Below are 15,643 nucleotides of genomic sequence, written 5' to 3'. Positions count from 1 at the left end.
CCGCATTCTGTTTGGACGCTTCTGAATCATCGGCTTGATAAATCGATATTGCGACGGATTAAAGAGCTTTATGGAGAGTGGATTTCGCCTCGCTTCTGTGTGGGGGAGTTTAATTGCTTCTGGTTCCTCCCCTCAGTCTCCTTCACCCCTCTTCATCATCGAATGCGTACGCATACTTGTATATTGATTGTTTTGCATACTCTGCTTGCCATCAAAATAACCACGTTTTTCAATGTGCCTCCGGTTTTGGCTTACTGAATTCAGCGATGAAATAATTTCTCATGTGCCTTTTTCCATTTTTGAAAAAGCACATGAAAAATATTCTATCAGTCTTCTATGAAAATCAAAATGTAGTTGGTGAGGTTAGAAATAAACCAATATTCTACAATTGAATATTTATTAATATTTAATATTTATTCATTAATTCATTTATTGACTCAATGATGAACAATTCTTCATTAAAATAATTGGGGCATCAAGAGGCACAGTCTTAAACTGTCCCTCTTCCAAATTTTGATTCATATACTAGTCCAGAAAGTAGGTTATGTTTTCCACTCTATAAAATTGGTGTCCAAATTTCTGAGCAAAACAAACAAGAAATTTTGAAATTAGATTGGGAACAAAATTACTCTCACTAAGCACTCAAACTTAAAGGTTTGCGTGCTTAAATAAACTAAGAACGAGAGGTGTTAGTTTTATTTCATCATACTAAGTCATAGTGATTATTCAAGGTTCTTGAGCTTCATGTCTGCATTGAAAGTATCGATCAATTCATATTTTTGATTAGTGGTCGTGCCTGCTGAGATCTTGAAAATTATTATTTTGTAATGAATTCCAAGGCGATGCATCATTAATGTGAGTTTCATGATCGTGCCCTTGAACCCGGAGAATGTTCGCAATAAGTCATTTCACGAGGGATTTGCACAGGGTACTACAGGGAGCAGATCTTCAAGTACTTGAATTTTTATTTTATTCTGGTACAGTACTAGATCTTCAAGCACTGGCTTTCAAGTCAATGAAAATTTTCTAGTCATTCCTACAGAACTCATTGGACTCAAAAATATCAAACTTTTTATCCAATATTCATACATTACTGAATTCACAATAAAACCTTGATGGGTTGAACTGTGTGAGTTGAAGCTCAAAAGATGAATAAATATAATTGACAATTGACGAACCTTACAAAATTGAATAAGTTCTGTTGATGAAGCGACGCTTTAGAGCCCCTCTCCTCCTCTCAAATCAACCATCAACAATTTTGTTCTACTGTTTGTTGTCAGTATGATTTACTAAGATTATTTAAATGAATAATCAAATTTCAAAACATACTCAAAGAACAAGGATAATGTTTCTGAGATCATACTCCTCCCTTAATTTTTTTTAGTCCCAAAAAACTCAAATAGCATGTGGCATTTTGTAACTACTACTGACATGTGAATATCGTGTTACGACCACTTAATCTTTCAGCTTAAGCAAGATTACTGTCTTTGCAAGTTGTTTTTACATAGATGTAATCAAGTTTTATGCTTGTGGACCGGTTGTGTCCGAATAGTGTGGTTGATGTCATCGTTTTACGTCACGCATGACGTTTCAAGGCTCTACTATTCATTCAATTGAAAGTGGAGATCGACAATGGATTCGAGGGACCACGTTTCCCCCTCATTTCGTTACCTCATTATTCACAACTTGAGTACTCCATTGAAGAACTCAAATTGGGGAACTTCATATAATCCGCCTCTGTATTGCCTATTCCCCTTCCAGGAAAGAAAACACTGAAGTTTGAAATAAAATCCAAGGGAGAAACCTTTCGAAAAAAGTGAAACATCAGAATTCTATGCTTTGAACGAAGATTAGCAATTCTGTACTAGGCAATAATTGTTCGCTTACTAGTTTGTTATTACAAGGGAACAAGAAAGATATTGTACAGTATCGATCAGAGTTTGATCTATGATCCACTGAACTCAACATTGAAATTCCTCGAGGTGATAGTTGGTCAAATTTTCATCAATACTATGTTTAATGGTCAACATTGCTATGAATCGTGTATTTCAAGCTCGTTACAGTCTTTCAATCACCATATATCCGAAAAAGTTGGACAGATGTTATCATTAGTAGTATTGTCAAAGAAAATATTTGAGATTGTATTCCTGTAGAATAATATTATTGACATAGCTTCATTATTGCTAAAGCTATTATTGTGAATGCTCCATATCTGTTTCTTCAAGATGATGAGAAATAGACAGACATTGCAATTGCAGAGTATTGATTTATGTTGTTTGTTAATAGGTCTGTCTTTTGTTCTGTGGGGTAAAATAAATTTAGATTTGCTGTTGGCCGTACAGTAGTGGTCTAGTGGATGATATTGCGCAGTAGGGCGACGCATTGCGTTACAGCAACTGAGCTGGTCATTGTTTGCAACTGGAACAATTACCGATGATTAAAAGTTCTTTGTCACCGGCGCTGAATCGCCTGCCGATAAATTCTGACATTTTTCAATTGTTTTGTAACCGAGCCAGTAATCTATGGCGGACGTTCTGTACTTTTTCGCACTGCGTTCTTTGTCTGCGCGGCATTGTTTCCACTCTTTGTGCTCTCAGCCTAGCTTTTTTCACAAACTCCAGCTGTTATTTACTCCCTTCACACCCTTGCAACTCCCCAACTTGTGCTACTAGGCTGGTATGAAACGTTGAAATACAGTATGTAGTTGTGAAAGCAGTACCCTAACTATGAAACCCTTCATTTTTAGCAGAGCTAGTGGTTCACCTCAAGTACCACCCTTATTTCTCATACTTTTTTCTCCTTCCCTCTCGTGTCATTCTGCACGAATTTATCTTCTTCAATCACAGAGATAATAACTGCTGAATCTCATATTCCTATATTATTCCACCAATAGCTACAAGTAGGCGCACTCCTTCACTCAACGCTTTCCCATTAGATTCCCCGAATAATAATTCTCTAAAATGGCTATAATGACTATATCTCATCTCCGAAGAAAGACGTGATACATGTTTCCACCGACAAAATCGAAAATGTTTTTTGTAAAGTATTTCTCCCTATCATCTGTTCTATAAACATTTCACTTCTAGAGATCCACGGCAGCAGTTGTATATGGTTTGTTTCTCTATGGCAACAAATCCCTTTGTTTACAGAGGTTTGTTTTGCTAGTTCAATAGTTTATTATTTCGGTAGATTTATAATCTGCACTTGTAAATGAGAATAACGTTTACATCAAGTTAGTGTCTTCACGGATAATATTAGATATTTTTAGCGAATTCATATTCAACAACATGTACAATTTGAGGTAATCATTTTTCCATGCCATATGATGTTTTTCTATCCTCCATCACCCTTATTTCATTGCTTTGTCCTTCGCGATTCTGTTTCGTTTTGCAATCGAGCTATTCATCTGGTAGATCTTATGACATCACCTGTTCTTGATGTTTTGACTGCCCTTGCCAGTGTCCTGGCAAAGGAGCTTTACATGTGAATTTGGGCAATATAATTTTTCGAAAAATCATTTTTATTTTATGTTGTAACTATATTTCATTTTAAACTGGATTAAATTCATTATTAACTCTCGTTTTTTATAATGTGGTTCATTTTTAATTTGTGAAGCCATCAGATGATTCACTCCAATTTAAGCGTTTACTGTGCAAACGGTCCTAAATATGATAAAATTTGTAAAGGAAGCGCCCTAATGTTCGAAAATATATGATAATGTCACTTATTTATTGTATCTTTGTATATTAATGTTTTATTCGTCAATAGATCTATTGTGGAAACAAAAATATTTCAAGATTGCTAGACGAGAATAGATTGATAGAGTTTGAGAAAGGATAAAGTTTGTTATTGATCTATTATTCCAAACTTGTGTTGCAATATTGAGACTATAGCAAAGCCACAGAATACATAACCAACAAAATTATGTTTGATTACCATTCGTTAAATGATTTCTTCTTTATTAAATATTTGAGAGTGATGAAGTGGAAGAAGTGCACACTTCTAGTGTATCTGATGGTATCAGGCCATCAAAATATTACAAGATAAAACATATGAATAAGATCAGTTCAAGGTGTAGAATATTGTTTTTGTTGGGTGTAACCTCAGAGAAAATAACATATTCTTTTTCCTGTAGTGTAATCTAATTTTGTTTGTGTTTGATTGAATAAACATTGAATTAGGAGTTTTTAACTGTTCAAAATTATTCATTTACTGGAGGATCACTAAGATAACTTATATTTATGATGGTTATGTGTTGACAGGTATAAGACTAGCGGAGGCGGCGGCGGCGGCGGTGGTGTGAGCAGTGGAGCAGCGGCGGCGGCAGGAGTCGGGGGCGGCGCAGCCGGGGCAGCAGGTGTTGGGGGCGGCGGATCGGGCCGAGAGCTTCGCAGACACAACTACAAGGCATCGGTGTTGCCCAACAAGACAGCCTCCTACCTGGAGCACCGCACTCGCACGCGCAGTGGCCGGGCGGGCATGAACATGGGCCAGAAGATATCCAACGGTGTCAAAAGTGTTAACCGAGAAATCTCGCCCGCCTACAAGCCCGTCATACCTCGTGAGCTCGCCCAGGACTTTGCCAGGCCGGCACGGCTCGATGTGCTCCTTGACATGCCTCCCGCGTCCCGCGAGGCACAGCTCAAGCATGCCTGGAACGCAGAAGATAGGTCCCTCAATATATTCGTCAAGGTAATTATCACATTACCAATATATTCAAGATATTATATTTCCCCTCAATTCATTAGTCTCTTCAAGATAATTATTAGATTACCAGATTTGTATTTATTTTAGTTGAGTTGTACTTGTATTTGCGAAAAAGTATTTTTCTGCAGTAAGACTACTGTATTCAATGACCTACTGATAATTTTCCTTTGTATTATTGCCAATATGAAGTCTTTAAATATGATTTTATTTGAAGATTTACATAGTCGATTCATACATGAACATAATAGAATTTTATACGAACTCCATTTTATGCGATCAAGAGCAATAGAATGCTCATTAAATTATTGTACAAAACACTTTTATAATAGAAATATAATTATGAGGAAAAACTGGGCCTCTACCATTTCTCTCCCAAATTTTGTTAAAAAGTTGATGTTGTCCAAAGTATTATTAGGTTATGAATCACACGTTTACAGGCAGTTTTAATATTTTCACGTTATGAGGTTTTGATAAGATTGGATGAGGGAATTCAGTTTTATTCACACTCTTTATAATAATAGAATGATGAGGAATATTTAATGGATAAATCCTCTGATAATTTAGATTATGAAGTTTTTTCACAAATACGTAGATGTAACATTGTTGAGTGACCTATTTTGAGTACTGTAGTAGAAAATCATTGAGTGGGCTAATCAATGTCGCAAATCCAATAGATAATTTCGTTTTTCTTTGAGTTCAACCAATAGAGATAAATTTTAATCATTTTGAAAGTAACTGGACTTTTAGAATACATCGAAGATTAATATTTTGTGAGTATTGTACAAAGATAACTGAAGAATAATTGTTGGAGGGCACACTACTTGAATTTCATCTTTCAATTATTGCATAACAATCTGATGATATTATAATTTATGCAATCAATCCAATGATAATGAATATCTAATTATTTAGCAATATTTAGAGATAAAGACGCTTTTTTTCGGTTTGCAGGACGACGACAATCTATCTATATATAATGACGATGACTGTCCAATGATTAAGCAATATTCAGAGATAATGACACTTATTTCGGTTTGCAGGACGACGACAAACTAACATTCCACAGGCATCCTGTGGCGCAGAGTACAGACTGCATCCGCGGCAAGGTGGGACTCAGCAAAGGTCTGCACGTGTGGGAGGTGCATTGGTCGACGCGACAACGAGGCACGCACGCAGTTGTCGGCGTCGCAACACAGGATGCCCCCCTCCATTGTGCTGGCTATCAGGTCAGTCCAACATCTCTACATAAGTCACATGACATTCTAATTTAATTTATCAATTTATTGGATTTATTGGAGTCTAAACCTTGAATGAAAGAAGAAACAGAATTTATTGGATAGAGAAAACAATACAATTTAAAATATTTCAAAATGTTTACAGGTTGTTTTTTATACATACGAGTTTCTATCTACAACAATCTTTTTACAAGTTATTAGATTCATTTATGACAATAAGTACACTTACTTGAGGAAAGGATCAACAGGCTCAAGCCCAAAACTGTTCCTATTCTAATTTATACAGCACAGTCCGAAAATATCAGTCTTTTAAGAGACTCGTTTTGAATTGAACCACGTTCTGATTTAGAATAGAAAAGAATGACTTTTTATTTGTTGACGTTCATTTGTAAACAGTAATGTCCACTCTACTTACTACTTAATCACGATAATTTGTGTAATTAATGATTGTGAATTGAATAATTCACAGTACAAAACAAAGGAAACAAACACATTTTGAATCTAGAGATAGTTAATAGGAATATAGGTTAAGATAAATATCAGAAACAAGTCATTATGAATGTCAAAAAATCTGAATAGACTTGGAAATTTAGAGCCGAAAAACTAAAAACACGCACTATTTAAGTTGTAAGTTGAATGCGTGATTATCTGTGATATTTGATTGTAAGCAATCATCAAAATGATGAAAATTTGACAATCCAGCAATCAAGGCTCGCCGAATTAGAATCAGGCCAAAAACAGAAATGAAGTTTCTCGGTCATCGAAGTAAATCAACTATGTAGGTATAAAATTTATCACATCCTGAAATTTTTGTTGATTAAATTAAGTTTGATATCATTATCGCTTTACCACTTGATTAATTGATCAGGTGCTATAGATGAGACACGAAAGGACAATAATAACATAGGAATTGTGTGTTTGAATAGAATTTTAATAACAGGACAGTTTTGAACAAGCATGAAAAATTGCTATGACGTGTTGATCACAAGACTTGCGTCGGTTGTAAATAATAAAATATTGGTTATTGATTATTTCTATTAATGGTTTGATTTCAAGTGCTGGTTTAAGGTGCGTTTTCGTTTGTCCGTAAATTTCCGCAGTCGACGACGGCAAGCATTGTTGACATTCATATTGTCCAAATTTCAAGTGTGCTAAAACAGCTGATCAAATAACTTTTCTCTAATTGTCTCTATTATTAAAGAATTAAACATTTCTAATAATATCAACATATTGCCATTTAAAAATATAAAAATTATAAGCTCAACCTGCCCCATTAAAACATGATTGAACATTTCTTTTAGGTTATGTAGACAAATTGCAATCTACCCAATCTGAGATTCTTTCCCTGTGGTGGTCGACGACGGCATATGAATGTCAAAAAAAAAATCTGAATAGACTTGAAAATTCAATCAACAATAATAACATATCATTTGTTAACAAACGAAAACCCAGCATAAGACATTCTTAATAGTGATTGGGAACATCTGAACTCATGAATAATAAAGTGGTATAATCCACTAGTGTAAGAATACTCAGTTTATCCAATTCCGCTCTTGTTAAGTTTATCTAAAATGAACTAATAAAACTTTCTAAGATCAACTGTAATACTTGATTCATCTAATCCTGCTTTTACTTTTAAAGCAGACATCAATTATTATATAATAATATATAAATTAACAATATTTAAACTGTTGTTACTACTTTTGATTGTACATTAGTGTGAAAACCCTAATGTAATCGATATTATTGATGTAAACTTTTGTAACGAGTATTATTAGAAATAATGGCGTTTTTAATCGACTCAAAAAGTTACTACTTCGTCTGTCAAATATTGTAATGTTTTTCTAGTTTTGAGTTCTGCAATAAAAATAATAACAATCGTACTGTTGTTTCAGAGCCTGGTAGGTAGTAATGACCAGTCGTGGGGGTGGGATCTAGGACGCAATAGGCTTTATCACGATTCGAAAAACAGCACAGCCGGTGTCACATACCCAGCGCTGCTCAAACCTGACGAAACATTTATAGTGCCAGATAGATTCCTCGGTAAGTCAACATCAATGTATATTTAATCTTAGCAAATAATTTATTTATTTTAGCAAATGATGGAGTGTTAATAATTATCCTGCGATAGGATAATCATTGGATGAAATTATTTCAATCATGAGAGAAAGGGGAATCTCCATGATCCTCTCTTCTAGTTCTCCAACTGAAAGCATAATTTCAGTGTTTGAGTGAGATAATCATGGATACAATCACCTCTTCGGAACCCATCTAAATTATACTCAAAAGTTCAAGTAAACATTTGAACTAACTACAGTGTTATAGTAAACGCAAATTGGAGAGGCCAAGGTCTATAAATAACAGGTCATGGACACTCGTGTTCCTTATGGAGCGGCCATTTTATGAGGTCTTCATGGCGGTACATTTGAAAATCCAATTCAATTTGCTCGTAGCAAAATTATGCATTTTAAAACAATATTCTAGTTCAGATAATATGTGAATTAAGGTTTTCAATTTTTTAATAATGAAATTTCAATAATAGATGCTTCAATTATTCATTTATTTATTATTAAAAATTGTTCTTATTCTTGTAACTTAAGGATTATGATTCATAAGGCATTGGGTCAAGACAGAAATAAATGCGAGGCCAACTTCAAATAGAGTTTTAAGTTCCCGATCAATTAAATCAAAATCAACAATTCAGTTCCTAGTTGGAATCTAAATATTATTATTCTGTCGGAACAATTTATTTTACAATTCAAAGCCAAGCAATATCCCTTGAGGAAAATAACACATAATGTTGTTCAATCTAGAATGATAACAGCTGATAAACAGCTGGTGAACTAGAACCCCATAAAATGGCGATTTTGCAATATTGCAATGCAGCACGGGACATGACAGCATGACACCTCTATTTATAGACCTTGGGAGAGGCGAGTGATGGTGGCACCATCTCTTAGTGAAATTGCTAAATCTCAAGCAGTAAAAAAAGTTCTGCTTTGTGTTTGATTACATTTGAAATTTCATCATAACCTGACTTCTCATTAAAAATATGTTTATTTAAGATTTTTCAAATTCAGTCATAGATTTTTGTAAATTTTACATTTTCACATTTATGTAAAAAAATAAGAAACGATTAGTACTAATTCAAGCCTTCACTGAACCGTTGTAATTGGACAAGTGACGAGTATTTGTTTTTCTCTAAAACTTAAATAAAACCTGATTTTAAAATTGTCATAATGATTGACACATCTCCTATATTTAGAATGACACATGTAATTTGAAGCTTGAAATTTACCAATTTCACCACTAATAGATGGAGCCACCATCACCCGCCTCTCCCAAGGTCTATAAATACAGGTCATGACACTCGTGTTTCTTATGGATCGGCCATTATGTGGGGTCTTTATGGCGGTACATTTGAAATATTCCAATCTGCTCATAACAAAATCATGCATTATGCTTTTAAAAACAATATTCTGGTTCACATAATATGTAAATTCAGGTTTTAGATATTTTAATAATGAAATTTCAATAATTCATTTTTTATCATTAAATTATTGTTCTTATTCTTGTAACTTGTTATGATATTCATAAGGCATTGGGACAAAAGGCTAACCTTAAAAAGAGTTTGAAGTTCCCAATTTAAAAATAAAAAATTCAGTTACTAGTTGGAATCTAAATATTATTATTCTGTGGGGATAATATTTATTTTACAATTCAAAGCCGAACAATATTTCTTGAACAAGGTAACAAAATAACACATCATGTTGTTCAATCTATAATCATAACAGCTGATAAATTTGAAATTTGGTGAACTTGGACCCCATAAAATGGCGATTTTGCAATGCATCACGTGATTGTGTCATGTCCTATATTAATAGACCTTGGCCTCCAATTTGCGTTTATTATAGTATTCGAATTTCCCTTTTTGTTGTTACTGCATTTCTGGAACTAAATGACTGTATTCATCTTCTTTCTTAGAAAATCTATAACAATGTTATTTTTTTATTCCCGGTGATGTGGAGTTTAAGAAGTATGATACAATCAATATACTTTACATTCAATGACAATATTTGAAGTGTCTCACATTTTTACTAGGTGCGCTAGAACTCTGAAAATGAATATAGATTTCGCTGATTGTAAACGATTACTCAAATACAACTTGATGCGTATCACTTGAAAATTCCTTGATTTAATTTAATAATGCATGAATTTACTCTCGTGCTTGAGACTTATCTTTCTTTTTTTGTAACTCACCAATAATATTGTTATATGCTGAGCATTCCTGATATCTCGTCCGGTTCAGAGATTAATTGCAGTTTAATTTCTGACAATTCTAGAATCGATGAATGATTTTTACTTTTTGTTTTTGACTAATTGTGAGTTGTATGTTTGCAGTTGTGCTGGACATGGACGAAGGAGCTCTGTCTTTTGTGGTGGACGGCCAGTATTTAGGAGTTGCATTCCGAGGTTTAAAAGGAAGAAAACTCTACCCAATAGTTAGTGCGGTTTGGGGTCACTGTGAAATCACAATGAAATATATTGGAGGCTTAGATCGTGAGTATTTGACTGTTTTTATCAATTATCTATTGATAACAGTGTCATCACATAAACTTTAGGCATATTTTCTTGGAGTAACAAAAATGTATTCTTCCATCACTACTATATACCTTTCTTTTAACATCACTCCATTTTTGTGCTATTATGTAAGGAAGTTTGAAATGAGAAAGGAAAGTTTGTTCCAATATCAGGAACTGTCCTGAAGTACATAGTGAAGTTTGTAGCAGTAAGCTCTAGGTTTATCCATGAACACGTAGTTGGACAAGGTCAGTTTTTTCACATTTCTCAACTTGATTGTTTGATATCCAATTGAAGTCCAAAACTACAGACCTACTGGAAGAAGAGATGTAGGAAGGCCGAAAAAGAGATCGGTACCGAAACAGGTTAATTAGTAAACCTAATACCTGAAGTGAAGATGATGAGTTGATTGCTCGATATCAAAGGTATTTTTTAACTCAGTGGGCGTATTTTGTTTATTGAGAAATAAATCGGATTGCTCCAATTAGGTTTAAGATTTGGAATTGTAATATTAGTTGACATCATAATTAGGCTTACATGTTTTTTAATGGTTTTTGAAGTGTTATCAAGTTGTTTGGATTGTAATTAATGAGTTAAATGTGTCTGTGTTGCAGCTGAGCCACTGCCACTGATGGACTTGTGCCGACGGGTGATCCGACTGCGACTGGGCAAACAGCAGCTCGAGGAAAGGATCTCAGACTTAAATCTACCTCATTCTATGATAGTCTACCTGTTGTACCGTGATCGCAGATAACAATCTCCTCCTCCACCCCCTCCTCATCCGTCCTCCGCCTCCAGCTCGTTGCTTCTCATCAAGTAGTCTCTCTCTCTCTCTCTCTCCACCAATCGATCGATCGGCGTGCACGACACATCACTTCTTCTCCTATCTTACTAACACGAGTTCAATTATTATGAAGCTACTACAGTGATATCGATTATTTTGTATATTTTTTACATGCATGTAATGTGACATGACATTTACACCATCAGTCTCGTCTAGTCTGAAGATGTATTGTGTGTCCCCGATAATGGTCAGGTTATTTGCTTTCTTGCCAAAGAATTAGAACGTAGTGCAAGTTGTCGGTCGGTCGATTGAGCAACGTGAGCTGGGACGCTGGCTGGATGGGTGGCCGAGTCAACAATCATCAGGGAGAACTGCACAGTGATTGGTTGGATCATTAGTGATTGATGAACTTGTCTACCTCAGGTGAACCCTGCCCCTAAAAACTACCCACACCCCCACCCCTATGTGAAAGTGAGATGTTTATCTCTCCGAACTATTCACTTTTCCAATGCAAGTGAACATTGATGCTTGTGATAGAAAATGAAGAAAAGAGACACAGTTTTGTGCTAGTTTTAATTTTTGTTCACTACAAACGCGGCTCGCAAGAAGATTGACGAATTTTTGTTCATAGACTATGAAGAACTTATAGATTTTTTTAATAAGTGTAACAATGTGTGTGGAGATGAACCAGACAGACGTAATTGAATGTATTTGGCATGTGATTTATTTTTGTGTTCAGAAGAGTTTCTCATACTCTTGTGACTGAAGTAGTTGTAATGATAGAAAGTGGACAACGTCTTACGGCTTCCATATAAAGGAGCTTCCTATGCATTTAAATAGTATCAACTCTTCAATCAGTAAGAGGCAAGGCTATTTTAGTTGCATGTTTTTTGAATGTTGTACAGTTTGTCTATGTCTCAGACCGCTTCTAAACTTAGCTATTTTTTATTACGATTATTATCTTAATCTCGTCTAGTTACTTTGTGGATCGGAAGTAAGTGAATGTAATTTATTTGTTGTATTATAGGGATGAAACTCTCATTCATCTCAAACACGAATCAATGTTCCAATAATTCAATTCACCCATTTTACTGTGGTATAGTATTTTATTGATTGATTTTGATTTCATGTAACAGTTTTTTATAAGAAAATTATCGTGAACATTTTAATTCACACTTTATTCGTTTTTTTACAACCAACCTACTATAGGTATTGAATTTTGATTCAGCATTTGTTATGAATGGGAGCTAGTTCCAAAATAATAACAATATATACTGTGCAACACACTTCGTTTCATTTCAAATTATCATGAAAATTTATTGATTTTGTTGGAATTTTGTTGCATCATCTTTTTGACGAGTGAATAAGAAGCAAGTTGGATCTCTTGATTGTTTAGAAATTTAAATTTTGTTTTCATTTACGAGTTCTTATACATTCAGACAAACAGTTTTATTTTTTGAAATTGTGTTTTTATTTTCTAAAGCTCAACTCACTTATCTGGAAGCAAGGGATACAGTTATTTAGCAAATAATTAACAAAGCTATTATTAATATAAGAGTAATGGAAGTAATTATATAATGTACAAAAGATTGATTATTTATAATTTAATGTTATTTATAACAGAACACAGAATTTGATGAATTTCAGTTGTTGAATACAGACAGTTTTATTACAGTTGCTACTGCTATATGTTGCTCTTTAAAAGCTGATACTTTGAATTTTATCGATGTGTTTTCAAACATGTATATAATTACAGAAATTCCCGTTGTCGCATAATTTTATATCACAAGTTTTGTATTAGATACTAATCAATAATATTATTTGATAATATAATATGATGTATAGAATTGAGCTGCATGCTTTCTTTAATTAGCGTACCAAATTGTATGCTATTATATTCAGAATGTGGCATTAACAAATTAGATCCTTTAGTTTCATTTGAGAATATTTAAAAATTATACAGTGATTGTATTGTAACAAAAATTAACTGAATGTCAGTAATTTTTGTGTAACTTTTGACTGATGAATAATCTGTATATGAATATGGTTAATGATCTCTTTATTGAGTTTATTGCAATAATATTGTAAAAGAATTTTGGTCCTATTAGTCTCTTGTAAATATATTGAGAGCTTTTCTCCATATTATATCTGGTTAAATATTTTTATTATTGTGGACAGTCAACTCTATTTCCTATTGAATAATTTAAATAGTTTGAATATTAGAATAGATTCTCTAATTGTTTAAATCGTTTAATAGTTCTAAAAATAAATGAGTTTTTAAAGTAGACCAGACACCTAAACAATAAAATTATATTAACGTAGGAATAATTTCCTAAATTCACTTGATAAAATTTGTAGTTTTAAACATGTCAAAACTCTTTAATAAAATTCATGTGGAAATAAACAATACATTAAATGTTTTTAAGTTATATAAACTCAGAAAATAATAAATTCTCTAACATTGCAAACAAGAGTTTTCTAAATAATAGATCTGTTGACATGCAGAATATTTTAATTATCATAAATCCATTAATAATTCTAAAAATATATATTCAGAGTTGACTGATCTAAACAAACGTGGAATGCTTGATAGATAAAGCCATTACATCACAATATTTATTCTGTATGACTCTGCGACTCTGACTATTTAATTCTTTATCTCTTCGAAACTGTCAAATTTTGACTGCTTCCAAACTTACTTAAATGCATGCATCACTGACATGTAAAGCTGTAATGTAACGTTTTTTTCACTTGAAAAATATTAAACATGTAGTACTTGAAATCCCCAAGAACATGATATGTACAATACCATACTTTTATACTGTAAACAACTATCGTAGCCATTCTGTCATCAGCGTTAAGCACAATACATCATGTATGTTATTATTTTGCTTCGGGATGTGTGAAGTTTTATGTGAAAAGATCCAGATTAAATTGATGTTTGTAGCAAAAATTTATAAATCGTGGTTGCATAAGATTTGTTACTCTCACTTTTGTTCTCTTACCCTGTTTCTCCTTTTTGTAATAAAGCTATTCTCCTTCTATAGAATATGACACTATAATTTAGCCTTACACAGCATGAGAGTAAGTCTTTGAAGTTTATAATAATTATACTGAATCCTTTTTCATTTAGCCTAATTTTGTTAATTTCAGTAGGACATGTCATTTCCATGATGTCTTCCTCAAAGTATTTTGTTTTTCATTATTGTACCAAATATTTTATAAATAAATACCATTATTTGGTACAAATAAAATATTGTATAAAATATTTGGTACAAGTAGTTGACATACTACAATAATTCTTGAACTAGGTACCTTCTAGCTACAGTTACTATTTAGAAACAGTTTGGCCCTTGACTGTCACGCTTTTGATTGGTTTAGCTCGATCCCATGGTATGAATCCGCCATTAAGATTCTAAACAAACTTCATAATCCTATATTATTGCATTGCAAATTTGAAACGTATCGCTTCTTTTACCGATTGGAAACATATTTTGAACGTAGGATAAGGTCATTTTAAAAATACTAATAAAGCTAAAAACATAAAGTTTTCATTCCTCGGACTCCTCGCGAACCACGATATGTAGAGAAAAATATTTCAATTTTCATTGTATTTTCTCATTTATTGGATCTAACTTCCAATAATCTTATTTTAAAATATTTTCTATGGCTCAGTTAAATATAGCATTATATGAAATGCTTGTATTTAACAGTGATTAAGTGCTGATTAAAGACTTCTTTACTTCTCTGATTGGTTCTCGTCGCATTACATTTAACTGGCATTTAATCACGGTTAAAATTTAATGGACTTCTCTGCATCAAAAAGTATTTAGCGAGAAAAGTATTCGGGGGAATTTAATCATATTATTCCAACAATGAAATATGGAAATTGAATTTTCTTATACATTTAGAATAACACATTAATATAGCATATTTCAAGAGTTATAGTATTTTTTAGATAAAATCACATCAACTCAACAAAAATATAACTCATTGATATAAGAGTGGGACTAAGCTGAGTAATTTCAATCTATTTTGATTAAATTTATCAATTGATAATAAAGATAATATTATAGCGAATTCGGATTAAAGCCGCGTTTACACCAAAGTTATTAAAAAAAATTTAATAACTTAATCCTTATAGATTCTATTAGATTGAACGAAACTTGACAAACACATATGATCATCATGTGTATGATAAGTTTTGTTCAATCTAATAGAATTTATAAGGATTGAGTTATTTAAATTTTGTTAATAACTTTGGTAAACGCAGCTTAACTCTAGGAAAAACTTATAAGTGATGTTTCACTCATATTATCTGCAATCACTTATATTA

At 33.1% G+C, this 15,643-nt stretch overlaps 1 protein-coding gene across 12 annotated transcripts in view; it reads left to right on the top strand.

The window, feature by feature from the left end:
* The window catches only part of LOC111046027 (protein gustavus), a 150,950-nt gene extending 136,666 nt beyond the window's left edge, over positions 1-14,284 (top strand). For all 12 annotated transcript variants that reach the window (XM_039422957.1, XM_039422962.1, XM_039422926.1 and 9 more), the window contains 5 exons: positions 4,263-4,692; positions 5,748-5,933; positions 7,838-7,985; positions 10,344-10,502; positions 11,138-14,284. In XM_039422957.1, coding sequence (XP_039278891.1) covers positions 4,480-4,692; positions 5,748-5,933; positions 7,838-7,985; positions 10,344-10,502; positions 11,138-11,277 — 846 coding nt within the window. In that variant the 5' untranslated portion in view covers positions 4,263-4,479 and the 3' untranslated portion in view covers positions 11,278-14,284. The remainder of the gene's footprint in view (positions 1-4,262; positions 4,693-5,747; positions 5,934-7,837; positions 7,986-10,343; positions 10,503-11,137) is intronic.
* Positions 14,285-15,643: the final 1,359 nt, after the last annotated feature.

This window comes from Nilaparvata lugens, chromosome 1 (genome assembly GCF_014356525.2).
Source record: "Nilaparvata lugens isolate BPH chromosome 1, ASM1435652v1, whole genome shotgun sequence".
Lineage (NCBI taxonomy): Eukaryota > Metazoa > Arthropoda > Insecta > Hemiptera > Delphacidae > Nilaparvata > Nilaparvata lugens.
This window is presented reverse-complemented; position numbering and strand designations above follow the sequence as displayed.